General features: G+C 38.9%; 1 protein-coding gene across 1 annotated transcript in view; it reads right to left on the bottom strand.

The window, feature by feature from the left end:
* Positions 1-14951, bottom strand: part of ROR2 (receptor tyrosine kinase like orphan receptor 2) — a 172797-nt gene that overhangs the window by 50847 nt on the left and 106999 nt on the right. The window contains exon 2 of the mRNA XM_048504111.1: positions 7971-8048. Coding sequence (XP_048360068.1) covers positions 7971-8048 — 78 coding nt within the window. The remainder of the gene's footprint in view (positions 1-7970; positions 8049-14951) is intronic.

The following is a 14951-nucleotide window of genomic DNA, read 5'->3' as shown; positions in this document are numbered from 1 at the left end:
TCTTGAACACAAGGTTTTTGTCTATTAATTGAAGTTAAGCAATAGAAGGGAAGCCAGCTTCTTTTCAAAAGTCCAAAATGAACCATACATGAAGGCCCAGATGTTAGTGCAGACATCATATTCAAACATGCTTCAAATTTGCTTTATTCTTAAACACGAGCTGTTCACAAAAGCTACTAGAGACAATCCCCTATTTATAGCTAGATTTGAGTCCATTAGTTCCATAGAGACCAACAAGATTTTGGGGGCATAAGTATTTGAGAGTCAAACACTGGAGAGCTTTCACTCTCAAAAGCTTACCCCTCAAAAATCTTGTTAGTCTCCAAGATTGCACTGGACTCAAATCTAGCTGTTCTACTGTAGACCAATGTGGCTACCTTCTGAAATGATCCAATAACCCACTGCCCCATTACTGCCTTTAGGAACGCCTTATTAAATTTTGTTATCATGAGGTGTTAGCACTGTCATTCTTCAGGACTGACCTCTTTCCACAGGGTCTTTAGAAGTTAAATCACTCAAGAGGGTAGATGAGTGCTTCTGGTGGCTTATGCCTACCCATGTAAATGAATGTGCATGAAAAATAATGTACCATGCACTGCAGTCTGCCATTTGACACTTTTTTTGCTCCCCTTGGAGACATTGCTGTGTTCCCACTGTAAAACTCAAGCAGGTCAAAGGTATAAATCTACTTTATGCAGCACACAAAGCCACAGCCAGGCATTCATCTGAGAATCAGGCCTCAACTGCTCAACTAAAAGAATTGTTCACCCCACCCAGCCACTAAGTGGCAATGTACATACAGGAGTGAGGGAGGGAAATTTCTGTCAACACGCCTTTCTGCTGCCATTTCACATCAAATTTCAGAGTAGCCTTCCCCTCTCCCGCACCCCCATAACCTCACCAGTACTTATCAATGACTGCACATGAGAGTTGAAAGTGACTTCTGCAAGTTTGCTCTATTTGCAAAACAAGCAGATCTAACCCAAAAGATTATAGGATAATTATCTTCGCCCAATACAAATTTTACCCAAAATATTTATCATTTTTGTTTTATTTTTGCATTACAGAGTTAGTAACAAGACAACCTAAATCCTATGCCGGACAATAATATTTTAGGGACAGTTAAGTCAAACTTACAAGTTTTCAGAATTTCAGAATTTTTGCTACTATTCATCACTAGCTATATCATTTCTGTCAGTAGGAGATACAGGTTCTGGAAATGACATTTCTATTATTGTAATTATTTTCAGACATTATACCCAAAGCCCCTGATGTCAAAGGGAGTCTGCATATGTCAACAGACTCTGAATCAAAGTCGCTCCCTTGCAAAGAATTCTTTAACAGTGGCTTTTCTGGAGAAATACTGTGAATGATACATCAACAATTTTTTAAAGAAGTAGTCCATAGTTTAATCATTGACTGTCAAGGCTAAATTAGTATTTGGATAAATGACATTTACAATGACGGTGATATTGTTCAGCTGAAACTAATTTATGGGGTTTTAAATGTTTTTGTTCTTACATCTTTTCTTGCAAGTGTGTACTAATAAATCTGTTTTGAATTACAGCAGTCGGAAGTGTACAACATGACACACCACTCAACAAGACACTATTTTAATGCACACATAACAGATCTAAATTCCATACCACACAGAATAAGTGGAAAATAAAGCAGAGAGCAGAACATATGTTTAAACATGAAGGACTCATATCCACTTGCTAGTGGAATGTGAATGTTTATGATATATTTAACCCTCTAAAAAGCCTCTGACTTTAACAACACAACACTGAAGAAATCAATCTTTTTAACGAACAATATCTAAAAATTTCTGCTGTTTTGGAAGATGTGCAATTACAAGTTTCAGGGTGAAGATCACTCTTAAATCTCTAGATTTAAGGAATTCCTCCCTTGTGCGCACAGCCTTTTTTAATTTCGCGGACCAGAGATCCACATGGATACAAAGCAACATGGGGCCAGTTTTGACTGATTGACTCAGTAGACGGCAATACAAAGCAGTGCTACACGTCATATACACATGGATCCAACTACATGGAGGTGCATGGAAACAGGGCTTTGCTTTAATTGCCCTTTCTTTCGTCTTCATGTAGAGTCGTTCTGCGCAAGCTCGCACAGACGTGGATCCACAAGGTTAAAAATAAAAAAATTAATTCCCGCCCCAACACAACGCAGCAGCCAATCAGGAAAGTCCCTGAGCGGATAACACATTTGATCCACCAACAGTGGGGAGTCCTGCGTTGCTGGGAACAAGGATCATTTGGGAGCCACAAGCTGCAGTGGGGACCATCAAGCTGTGATCAAATGGTGCCAAATCTTTCCAAACCTGGATGTATTTTAGCCCATTGATAGCTGCCCAGGCCCAGATAAATTGAATCATTCTTATCACAGCCTCTGTCAGCATGGCCAATTGGCCATGCTGGCAGGGGCTGCTGGGAATTGTAGTTCCTGAACATCTGGAGAGCCGCAGGTTCCCTACCCCTGATCTAGATTCATTTTTTCAGTGGGGAATGGACCCCTGTATCCTTTTGCCTCCTCATAAAGTTTTTTTCTTCTCTTCCTCGAAGTAATAAACAGTTTTTTCTCTTGTAAAATATTTACAAAGTGCTTTTTCTGCCTCTTATAAAAAGGTAAGGGGTTTCGCTTAAAGTTGTCCTCTTCATCCCTGAGTTTTATCTCACAAAGAACCCAAGAAGAGCAATGCTTGGTCAGCCAAAGGCCCATCAGGTCCTGAATTCTGTTCAGACAAGAAGCCAATGAGCAGGATGGCTGCAACAGCCTCCCCAGTAGCTGATACAAAAAGTGCACTGCAAAATAAAGCTATAATGAAGTGCTTGCACTGACTACTAATTATATATACATTCTATATATAATTGACTTTATATATTGTTCAAGTTTCCAGAATGTGTTCCAGGATACTTGCAAAAAAAAAAGAATTTTCTTGGGTTTTTTTCAAACAGAAATTATCTTCTTTAGAATATAGAAGAAAACATGCATTGGTGTGCTACAGCAAATTAAAGTGTTCTAATACTAAATGTATAAGGAGATCAGTTAAACATTGTTTAATAGTGTCGATAAAAATGTCTGGGAAAAAGATCACCTCTGGCCAAATGTGAACCTAGCTGCAACAAATTTAGTTACATTGACTGCAACAGAACCAAATCTCATTTTGGTCATTAAATTTTGCAGTTGTTTTCATTGGCAAGGTCCCAAAAAGTTGCTTCAGCAGTGCCGATTGGCTTGTGTATTTACAGCAGCCTCATCTGTTTTTTAAAAAATTCATTTTACACTTTTGAGCAAACTAGTTTTAAAAGTTTTAGTTTCAAAATAGAGTTCTCACATTACATGGAAAAGGTTGCCGTGTAAGAACCTCAAGTTCAAATAGCCCATAGGCATGCAAAACTACTGATACAGTTCTTGAGATTCAAGTCATTACTCTTAAATCAAATGCTTGGACTCACTTAAAATCTTTCATTAGATGGAATTGCACAACAACAAATTCCTCTTTTGTAACAGTGGAGAATATACTAAGATATTATTTACAGTGAATATTGTAATCTCTTATATTTGCTTCAAGCTTTATTTTATTGGTCCACACAGCTGAATTAACATATGGCAGCTGACATGTCAGTAGTTCAAGCAGATAGCAGTTTCCAAAGTGTGCCTGAAAAACGAAAATACATGGGTACTAATCCTAGGTTTTCTGCCAAAATGTTACTTCAGCAAATCTTAAAAATGTAGTCTTGGTTTCTTTTGTTTCTTTTAAAAAAACTTTTCTAGGATGTAAAGAACACATTTCAAGTCTAAATAGAAGAGTGGTGGTGTGGTGGTGGCAGTGGGGAAATGGAAATGTATGGACACAATCAACTACTAACATGCACATTTTCAAATTATACAAGGCCAAAATGTTCATAAGAAGATATACTATCAAGTTTTTCTGTATTTTCATTATATTGTTTTGAGGGCTTTATCTTATGATAATTGTGGCATGGCAGCTCAAAATTGGGAGCCAGGACCTAGTCTCCAACACCTCGTCCTATTGACCTGGCTACCACCAATAAGCAACGGCAGTGATGTTCAGCACAAGATTTAGATGTAGAATGTGGGAATGAGTATCAATACAGAAATACTGGAATAACACACACCCCTCATTATCCAGTTTGATCTGAGAAATCCCAGCACCAAAAAATCCAAAAATATGTGGAACATGGCTAGCTGCCATTGGTGTTGGCCACTCAGGGTGTGGTAATTGCTGTTATTGTATGGCTGGCCATTCTTAAAAGTCACACCACTATGCATGAGATTATGTGGTAACTTTAAAGCAAGTTTATACAACTTGCAAGTCACCAAGCCAAAGACAGCCAGTGAGCCACATGAGGCACCCTAGAAGAAATTAAACTTTCTGTTTCTGCCACTTGCCTGGGATTGCAAAACTAGCATGGTAATATCAAGCTGTACAGGACTGCTTTAGATCCACTTTTGAAGTCTCATTCTTCATGTGTTTCATTTTCTCCATTACATTAACTGTTGTCAGCCTACTTGATAAATGTTCCATGACGTAGGTTGCATATAGCTAATGTTACCACAACACATTTGTGTGTAAGTGTTAAGAATTTTTGAATTTTTTAAGTGGGTGGTTGCTGTTAATAAGAAGCTTGATGTAGCATGTTTGCATTTTACAAGCTGTTTACATATTTAATGAACTACATTAGAGAAAAATTGATATAAAACCCATCAAGTGCTGTTTCAGCACAGCAGGCACACAATGGGCATCTAATCCTGCTGTGTCAGTAATTCAGAGCAAGCCACATTTGTCAATTAAAATACAGAAGTTCCACAATACAATCACCACTAATGTTTAGCTAAATGAAGAACATTTCAAAAAGTGTATTTTATACTACTACATTTTACTGACAGTAAAACATTACTCTAAATAAAGGTGGCTGCATTCACATATCACTAACCAAATTGGGAAGTGTATGAACTAGGTTTATTGTCAAACCTATGTGCATGTCTCACTTGTATCTTTCTTTCTTACATGGAGAATTCCAATTAAAAATTAGTTCTGTTTACCTATGATGCATGAATGTAGATGGATTAACCTGGTTTTAGTTATCCCAACATTATTCAGAATTCTATACCTGCATTCTCCTTTTATATGTAACAGAAGTTAATTTCTAACCCTGAAACTTCCACACAAGAAGGGTGGAGGAATGCATGTGTTGCAAGAAACCAGATTTGTATACATTCTGGCTCAGTCAACCCAGTGATGTCTAAATGCAGCCTAAAAGCACTTAAGGCCAGCAGAAGGAATGCAGTCTGGTATAAAGTAAAATTATTACACTATTCTGCAGTACACCCTTCCAAATTGCAGTTGACCGATGAAAAAGAAGGTTTAATTGTAAACGAAATATGAATTTTAAAGGGTGTTCAGCTGCAGATGCTAGTTCAGCCAGACTGTGAAAGATGGTGGTACCATTGGAAACATAACGTTCTGTGATTCACCTATCAGTTATTTAAAGATAAATATTCTACCTGAAGTTCCAGCAAATTACATTAAAATCAGAGTTCAGAAAGTAAACAAAATTTTACAATTAGCAGATGGAAACATTTCTTAACTGATCATTTCTGTATATCCAATGTTACTTTGGAACGTAAGTCAGATCCAGTCCTACTCAGAAACTTTCGGTATAAAGCAGTACATGGAACAGCAATTGCACTTATCTATATAATAAACTCTAAACAAAAAACTTTAAAATGTCTCTGGTTAAACAAACAACAACCACCTTTATTGGCATACAAAAACAAAAAACAGATATGTATAATAAAGAGAAATTACAAGTGAGAAGAAAACACGATTAGAAATTACCAATCTCAATATTGAAATTTGTAACATTCTCACAAAAAATGAATCAGAACTATTCAGGAGATATAGAATTTTATATGTAAATTTTATAACACTCTTGCTATTCGGAGCACTGCAAAAAAATGGAGTTAATTGACTTTCCACCCATACCACGCTGTCAATCTTATCCATAACATTTTTTCATTGTTTATTGAACCTCAAGTCCAACCTAGGTTCCTCTTTTTTCTTAAACTTTTTCTAATATATCAACTTACAATTTGAGGCAATGTATAACAAATAAAAAGGACATCTTATCCTCCTAAACTAGTTTCCCATAGTCAAGGATTTTTAACATAAATCCCGCTTTCCCTCTCTCATGCTCCTTCTCTTAACCGTATACTTGAATTTTCCCATCCCAAGATTTCCTTGTGCATTTCTTCCTTAATCCAAGACTGCATGTTCTGACAGATCCAGCCCTGGCAAAGTCTGCTGGGCTGACTTGGCTAAAGAGGAGGTGATTCTGCTCTCTAGAAGGGAAGGGGGATTGACCAAACTGGAATGGGGAAGACTCATCTTCCTCCTGCCATGGTCCAAAAGCTGCAAGACTGACATGTGCTGTTATCTTGCTGCCCTCTTTTCCAATCTTGTTCCTGAAAGATAATTGGGAGTGCTCTTCTTTCTTAGTTCTTCTGGCTATCATGAGCATCCTTCAGCTTGGCACTCTGAACAACTCTGGTGAGTGAGGATTTGATCAGCTACAGTAAACTGGAGGGATGTGGGGAGTGTCACAATACCTCAAAGCTCTGCTCAGCTGGACCCAGCATTCTTCTGTCTGATCCTGAGAACCAGGCACTTCAGCTGTAGCCACTAATTCATCAGAAGAAGCTATAGGGAGAGCTCCTGGATGAAACATAGAGGCCCTATGGGTTTCCCCCCCTTCCAGGAAGAAAACCTTGAAGTGAAGGGTATACCAGAAATGTACCAATAGCCCTATTCCTGCAGTAATAGATGATGAGGCCCCTCAATATAGGCAGGGAAGAGAAGAGAAAACAAAAACACTGTACAGAAAAAGAGTCATTGCACTCTTTGATGAGCCAGTGACACATGTCTGCAAGTCAGAGAGGGCTGAATTTGGGGATTGCAGGAGAAACCCTCCCACCAGGAGTCAGTAAAAGATTGATGACTCTACCGGCCTCCAGGGGGAATCAGACAACATGAATTGTGAATACACCACCCTGGACAATGGAGATGCTCCCAATATCCACATTTACATTAAAATGACCCAATTATACAGGCAGAGTAATATACTTGGGAGAAATGGAAGAAGAGGAAAGCTTTTCCTGAGGCACAGAGCATGACTCTTTGGGGTCAACACAAAACTTCATAGAACATTCAGTAATAATTAATTCTGACAAGTTGTTAGTAAAATAACCAACTTTTGCAGTTGAGTTGCCCATACCTTCTTTGTAGAGCGCCATTGTAAAAACACTTTTAAGTATCTTGGAATGGAGGGATTGTGTTGGAGCTTACTAGCCCCAGCTTTAGGAGTAAAAGAGACAGTTTATTGCACTACTTATTCAAATTATGGCAGTTCTGTTCTGCAAGATGCTCAGAACACTACCAGCTCCCTCGTGGTAAGCATTAAACCTTCCTGTAAATACTCTGTAAATTGTCAAGAAAAACTGCCTTCTGTTGTGTGTTGATTTTGTAGAACACATAAATTAAAATTTTATAATGTAAAATTCTCTGGCATGGACAGAGGATGAGGGGAAAAGTTGATTTTGTGCAAAGCTGAGACAATAAGAGACAAAAGGTTGACACAGCTGCTCACTCCCCCAAGAAGTATTTAGGAAGGTGTAAAATGCATGAAAAATCATTGTGCTTCGTGCATTTTTGTGCAAAGGAAGGTGGTCTCCTTTCTTCCAGTCCTCTGACACAAGCAGATAATTTTGGGAGAAGATGGGGTGCTTAGAACCACAAATAAGGACTAGTTAGTAAGTAGAAGAAAAATTTGGGATCAATGAAGATATTTGCCTATCAGTATTAAAACATTTGCACTATATATTGCATATAAATAATGACAGAAGACCAACAGAATGAGTATTATTACCTTTGTGAGTAGGAACTGGTTGATCATGCCCATCCATTTGACCTAATGGATCATCAGAATCTGGTATCTCCATTTCCCCTAAGTGAAAAGCACAAATATTTTATCATCAAACCTAGTTCACATGTAATGTATTTGCTTTTCTCTCACCATTTTGACTTGCAAGTTTGGTCAGATGATTCTGTTTGTTTTATTTACTTTGTTTACACTCTCTCCTATGCAACCCAGAAGTATCAACCTCCTCCTCTTCATTTTATCTTTGTAACAACCCTATGAGGTAGGTTAAGCTGGGCATATGTTACTGGGCTAAGGTCACCCAGCAAACTTCCATGCCAGAGTGGAGACTGAAAGAAGAACCTAGTCAACACTCTAACCTCTATATCCAGATAATTCTCCCAGAATTACAACTGATCTTCACACTACAGAAATGAGTCCTTCTGGAGGAAATGGCAGGTTTGGAGGGTAGACTATATGGAATTATATCCCCACTGAGCTCCCACTCCTCCACAAACTCTGCCCTCCCCAGTTTCTATCCCGCCCCCCCAAATCTCCAATTTCCCAAACTAGAGCAATTTCCCAAACTAGAGCTGGCAACTCTAACTGCATCACACTGTTTCTTCTAACTCTATGCTTCTAGATTCTTGTGAATCATTCTGATCACTAAAGGCCTGGGTCTACAGATGAATAGGCTCCCAGTGGAATTCTGAATCATCTTCAAGGTGTGGGTTATGACCTTTAAGGCCTTACGCGGCCTGGGACCCTCGTATCTGAGAGACCGCATTACCCCATATGCCCCTACTCGGCCTGGTGGTTCCTGGCCCCTCAATGATGCGGCTGGCCTCCACACGGGCCAGGACCTTTACGGCCCTGGCCCCGGCCTGGTGGAACACTCTTCCTCCAACTGTCTGGGCCCTGCGGGACCTTGGTGAGTTCTGCAGGGCCTGCAAGACCGAGTTGTTCCGCTGGGCCTTTGGAGTGTCCAGTCGCTGAGTGGCACCCCCTTCCCCCTTGCTTTCTGCACTTACCATCTTATGCACTTTACCACCTTTACCACCCTCCTAGAGAGGAGCCTGGCCTCTCCCTCTTCTTTTTGTTGGGGTGATCTTAATGAATTGGACTATAGGACGCCTGTCACTGTTATATTAACCACTGTTTTAAATAGATTTTAATGGATTTTAGTATTATATTGCTTGTTATTGACTTTTTAATTAATTGTGTATGTGTGGAAGTTGTACACCGCCCAGAGCCCCTAGGGGATGGGGCGGTTTATAAATCGAATGAATGAATGAATGAATGAATGAATGAATGAATGAATGAATGAATGAATGAATGAATGAATGAATAAATAAATAAATAAATAAAATAGAATAAGGAGATAGAACCAAGTGGAATACTTCAAACTACCTGGGGCTGCAATCACATTTGTCATACTTTTTTATAGTAGACTACCAAAGAAAGAGGTGCTGGCCATTTGACAGCAAGTTTTTAAATTCTACGCTTGAAGGATTTTTGAAACAACCATTTCAAAGGTCACTGTAAAATAGTGCACTTTTTTACTAATGAAGTAAAACAAAAAATTATCTAGTCCACAATGGAATTTCTCTATTCTTCTTATCACCAAGTGATAGCGGACCCCACCATCCAGGATTTAGAAGAAAAGGAATTCGAATTGATATACACTTCATGCTATTACAGCAGGGTGCCCCAAAACAGTACCTGTGGGCACCAGGGCACCTACCAAGCTTCTCAGAAAGTAGGTGGGACCACTATTAGGCAGAGTTATCGGCTGCCCTCATACAATGGTTTTCCATAGCTGCAACAGTAGCCAATGGAGGATAGAGAAAACTAATAAGCATTCCTCTTCAGGCACTCATTTTTATTCCTTGATCCTGAGTTTCTTGTCTTTTTATTTACTGATCACTATTCACTAATCTTCCACCCTTCTTTCAGGCTTTCCTTTATAACTTTAGTTCCCCTTGTTCAATTCCTCTGAAAAGTAAGGCAGAAAGAATTGTATTTGGCTCCATCTCTTGAGGCAGCCATTTTGTAGTGGCACTCCCCACACCCTCTCAGAATTCTTAAGGGCTTGCGGTTTCAGAAAGCATCACTTAGTACTACACTTTCTTCCAGAAAAGTTCCTCAAAATACTTCTGTATAGTAGACTACTAACAGTACACTTCTAGATAGGTTCCTCTAGGTAAGTTCCTGTATGACACGTTGTTCTAGATAAGTTCCCTAAAATACTTATTTATATAATAATAATAAGCCTTTATTTGGCATAACAATAATCATAACACAATAAAAAACCTGAGATAAAAGGTATACAAATACAAAGGTTTAAGATAAAAGGTATACAAATACAAAGGTTTAAGATAAAATATAAATTATTGATTGTGCATCACCTCCAGTAAAAATTGTGCAACCAATTCACAAGTTTCATTGTCAGAATTGTCCAGAAGAAAAGGAAGTCTACTTGATTCTTCCATTTCACTAGGTATCCTAGAAAGAATGTTGGAATATTTTGATCTGATATTAGCAGATTTAGGGCAGCAAAGCAAAGTTGATGTGCCAATGTTTCAATTTGTTGTTCACCACAAGAGCATACCCTTTCGCTCATTTCCAAGTTGTTAAATCTACCACGCAATAAAGCGGAGGGGAAAACATTGAAGCGAGCAAGTGTGAGGGCTCTTCTCTGCATTGGATTAGTCAAAAAATACAAATGAGGAGCCATCCTGTTTTGATATAGCGGTATTGAAAGAGGTAAGGGTGAACAAGTTTTTATAGCAGCCCTAAATAAAATTACATCCATTAAACTTTCCAACAATTCTTTGTTTTAACAAGTTGTAGAGATTCTGAACTAGATAGCCGAGGAAAAGCAGTCGAGATATACCAAGTGATTCAATCTTTTCTTTCTTCGATCAGAGAGAACCATGGATTAGCCTGGAGTATCAGACAAAAAAGTAGGTGATTGAATCGAAGTGCTCATCATCGCGAGAAATGCAGAAGGCTTCAAAATTTAAAAACTCTCAACCAAGCCTTATAAATCCAATGAATTTTTGGCCCAGTTCTAAACAGAGGGGCACTCACGATTACACTGAATTTGGCAGGCCCATAATTTCTGGAAAAATTTGGATTGGACAGTATTCAAGGTAAATCGCTAACTGCTTGGAGCCAGATAGGTACTTCCATAAAGTAACTCTTGCTTCTATCTTAGAGTTAAAGATTTTTAATGCTGCTGGGACAAGGGAGTGGCCCTTTCCATAAAAGAAGCTGCAATGGCAGAATAACTGATGGGTAGCAGCTGCAATAGCAGCACAGTAAGGGTAACCAGGAGAGGTTATAAGAAAATGTAATTCCAAGATATTTGTATTGGTTAACCTGCTCCACTGGCACTTTGTTAATCGCCCGGATTATGTTTTTTTTTTGTATTGTTTGGCAAAGATCAAAATCTTGGTCTTTTGATAATTGATGACTAGTCGAACTGCTATCTGTACAGTACTGCCCACATCTATTCTGTAGCAGTCGACTAATTAAGTCCAACTTTTGAGCCGAGATAGAAGGATGGTATCATCAGCATATAGAAATATTGGAATATGCCTTGAGCCTAATTTAGGGGCATGGTTATTAATTTCCAATAAGGCTGATGGAAGGTCACTCAAAAATAAATTGAAAAGGGTTGGTGCTAACACACAGCCTTGCCCCTCACACCTTTAAAGGTAGAAATAGAGATCAGTCATGAGACCTTCCGTGAGCACTTAACTCTGCAGTTCTGTGGTGGTATAAAAGTTGCCTGGATTAGAAAAGCAAGAAGTTTATTGTCTATTCCTTTATTTATAGCCAATTTATTCCAAAGACGCCTTCTCTAGAGACTGTGTCAAAAGCTGCCTTCAAAATCAATGAAGGCAGCGTAAAGAGACTAACTTGCTTGGACTTTTTGGAGTATTTATTAACCAAATGCGTAAGAAGCATAGCATGGTCTAACGTGGATTTCCCCCTCGTGAAGCCTATTTGCTCTGGGCCAATGATGTTCTGATGAATCGTCCAGGCCTGTAGTTTGGATAGAAGTGTCTTAGCATATATTTTCCCAATGACTGATGTCAAACTAATTGGGCGGAAAATACTTATTTATAGTAGACTACAAATGAAAAGGATTTGGCCTGTGCACACTTCCAGTGGCGTAGTGGTTAAGAGCAGGTGTGCTCTAATCTGGAGGAACCGGATTTGATTCCTCGCTCTGCCGCCTGAGCTGTAGAGGCTTATCTGGGGAATTCAGATTAGCCTATACACTCTAACACACACCAGCTGGGTGACCTTGGGCTAGTCCACAGTTCTTCTGCGTTCTCTCAGCCTCACAGGGTGTTTATTGTGAGGGGGAAGGGAAAGGAGTTTATAAGCCCCTTTGAGTCTCCTATAGGAGAGAAAGGGGGGATATAAATCCAACTCTTTTTCTTCGATTCTTTTGAACAGTAAGTCAGGAAAAATTGTGTTTGGCTCCACCTCCTGAGGCAGCAATTTTGTAGTGGCACTCACCATACCCTCTCAAAATTTTTGTGCCTGCAGTTTCTGGAACTACCACCCTTTCTACACATTCTTTTAGGTAAGTTTCTTAAAATGATCTACATTTTTGGGTTGGAATATCGCAGATAAATTTGCAAAGGAACTGTCTGCCGTGATATAATCAAAGGCCCATGCATGGTGAACAGTGAAGAATGGACAGCCAGCTTCTGGTATCTTCTTGTCTAATCTTCACCTACTTGTGTAGAACCACTGCATCCATATTCAAGGGCACTGATACAAAAAAACCCATTTACAACTGTCTGCTCCTAATAGTATGTATCACAAACAAATAAAATGCAAATTCCCTGTATGTGTCCCCATGAAGAATCGTAACATTTCTTTAGATATACTGCAGTTGACTGTACAGCAAGAGTAATTTCCAAAGTAACTTTGTCATTAGGTCAAATTTTGGGTAGGGACAAAATGTTCTTTTACTTGTTTAGGAAGCATCACTATTATTACACTGGAACCTAATTTTTTTTTCTTGATTGACAGCAGAAAAGAGGAACCAGGAGAAAATGCTACGTCATCCAGTTTTAAAACACAGGAATACAGGCTAGGAATTTACAGCCCCTTCCATGAGGTGGATGGTCACTGGACTTCTCAGTGGCATGGGCAGGCTTCAAAAGCATGAAAGCCTCCCTGCTGCCAAAAAGCCCCCATTGAGCTTAATAAACTTATGACACACATAAGGGTGGCTTAAGTCTCAACCCTCGACCGCCAGCATAATGTGCCAAATGGCCAGGAGGGAGTTGGCTAATTCCCAAGCCGCCCCCACTAGGCCACCAGCAGCAGGGGGCTGGGATGCTGGCACTGTATCTGGCTCCATGTCTGGCCCCATGTCTCAGCACTGGGAAGGGCCATGGCGGCCGTATGCTGGCAGATTCACCCCTCTGACCAGGAAAGTGCCCCAGGGAGGGCAAATCTGCTGGAGCAGCCATGCACTGCACTTGGATGGGGCCGTTAATCTAGAATCAGGAGAATGCTCTTAAAACACAATGACTGAGGAATCTATCTAGTTATACAGAACCCAGATAAATTAACAGATAACATAGAAATCAATACCCAGGAGTCATCAACACAAGTTATCCATACTATGGCTTTTAAATATATACTGTGGATTTTAAGAGGCATTTAAAAATCAGCATTTCTATAGAAAACTCAGCATAAAATTTCCTCTCCTGTGTTTTCAAGACCTACCCTTCAGTTAGTGGAATTCTAGCGACAAACAGAAGAATGGGGAGTCATTTCCAAGATCCCACCCTTTTTCATTCCCAAGTCATTTTTTAAAACCCTCAAATCAAGATAGAAAGAGACAAAAGTATCTGTTCATTTTTTTAAAGAAAAACCCTCTTTTAAATACTAGCTTTATGCAAGTCTCCCATGTGCTCAGTATTTTTATTTCTGGCAAAGCCACCTACCTCCAGATGTGCTTTATCAGTGGATAATTACAAGCCACAGAAAGTACAAACAGAAAAAATCTGTATGAAGTCTATGTTAAATCTGAAAGATCCTCTTTGCATCCTCTTTGCAAATTATATATCGGAAGCAGACTCTTTATTTCAAACTTTCCCCTTTAAAATTACTTTTTTAGAAAACACATTCTCCCTTTGAACATTCACCTTTAATTATAATTCTTCTCTGAATCTCAACCTGGACATTTTTCTAAACTGAAAATCAATGCAACACCAGACTGAGCTGCTTAACATAATAGAGCTTTAACATTGTACAGATCTTTGCAAAGTATTCATCAATAAACCATTGAAGCCAAAGAACAGTTACTCCTTTCCATATTAAAATAGCTGCAATACTTATAGGCACTTCAAAAACTAGCCATACACCCTATGTTTTCTTGTTGTTCCGATTTTCCTAGACTACAACACTGATACAAAAACCAAGTATTCTGTATGTATAGTTTCATAAATAAGGTCATACTTTTTAAAAATAAAGCAACACTTTCAGTAAAGCTCTAAAATATTACAGTTTAAACATTTATGAGCTCATGATCTATCTCACCATGTACAAAATATCAGCTGTGCTACTTTTTATTGACAAAAGTTAGCATTTTAATCTGTCAGACTTGTGTGCAAACAAACAACAGTAAGTCAAATGCTGAGGGAAAGAAATGATTTTTGTTGGCCTCAGCTACATCTGCCATAGCCCACCACCCTCCCCATAATGATAATTTATTCTTCCTCATTTAAAATACAAGGCATGTTTCACAGTTAGACTAGTATATTGGTTTAATGTCTTTACAAAAATCAAGCTTGAGGATCAGTGTGCATTACCTAGAAATCACAAAAGGGGTTGAGAAATGCAATTGGTTCAGTTTCCTTCTTGTTGAAACCTTCTACAGATACTTACAAGCAGCACATTCATGCTAATAAGGAAACAGCTTCGCCTAAGGTCAGCTTGAACCTTGCATTG

This window comes from Sphaerodactylus townsendi, linkage group LG07 (genome assembly GCF_021028975.2).
Source record: "Sphaerodactylus townsendi isolate TG3544 linkage group LG07, MPM_Stown_v2.3, whole genome shotgun sequence".
Taxonomy (NCBI): domain Eukaryota; kingdom Metazoa; phylum Chordata; class Lepidosauria; order Squamata; family Sphaerodactylidae; genus Sphaerodactylus; species Sphaerodactylus townsendi.
Note: the sequence above shows the minus strand (reverse complement) of the source record. Positions and strands in the feature narration are given on the sequence as shown.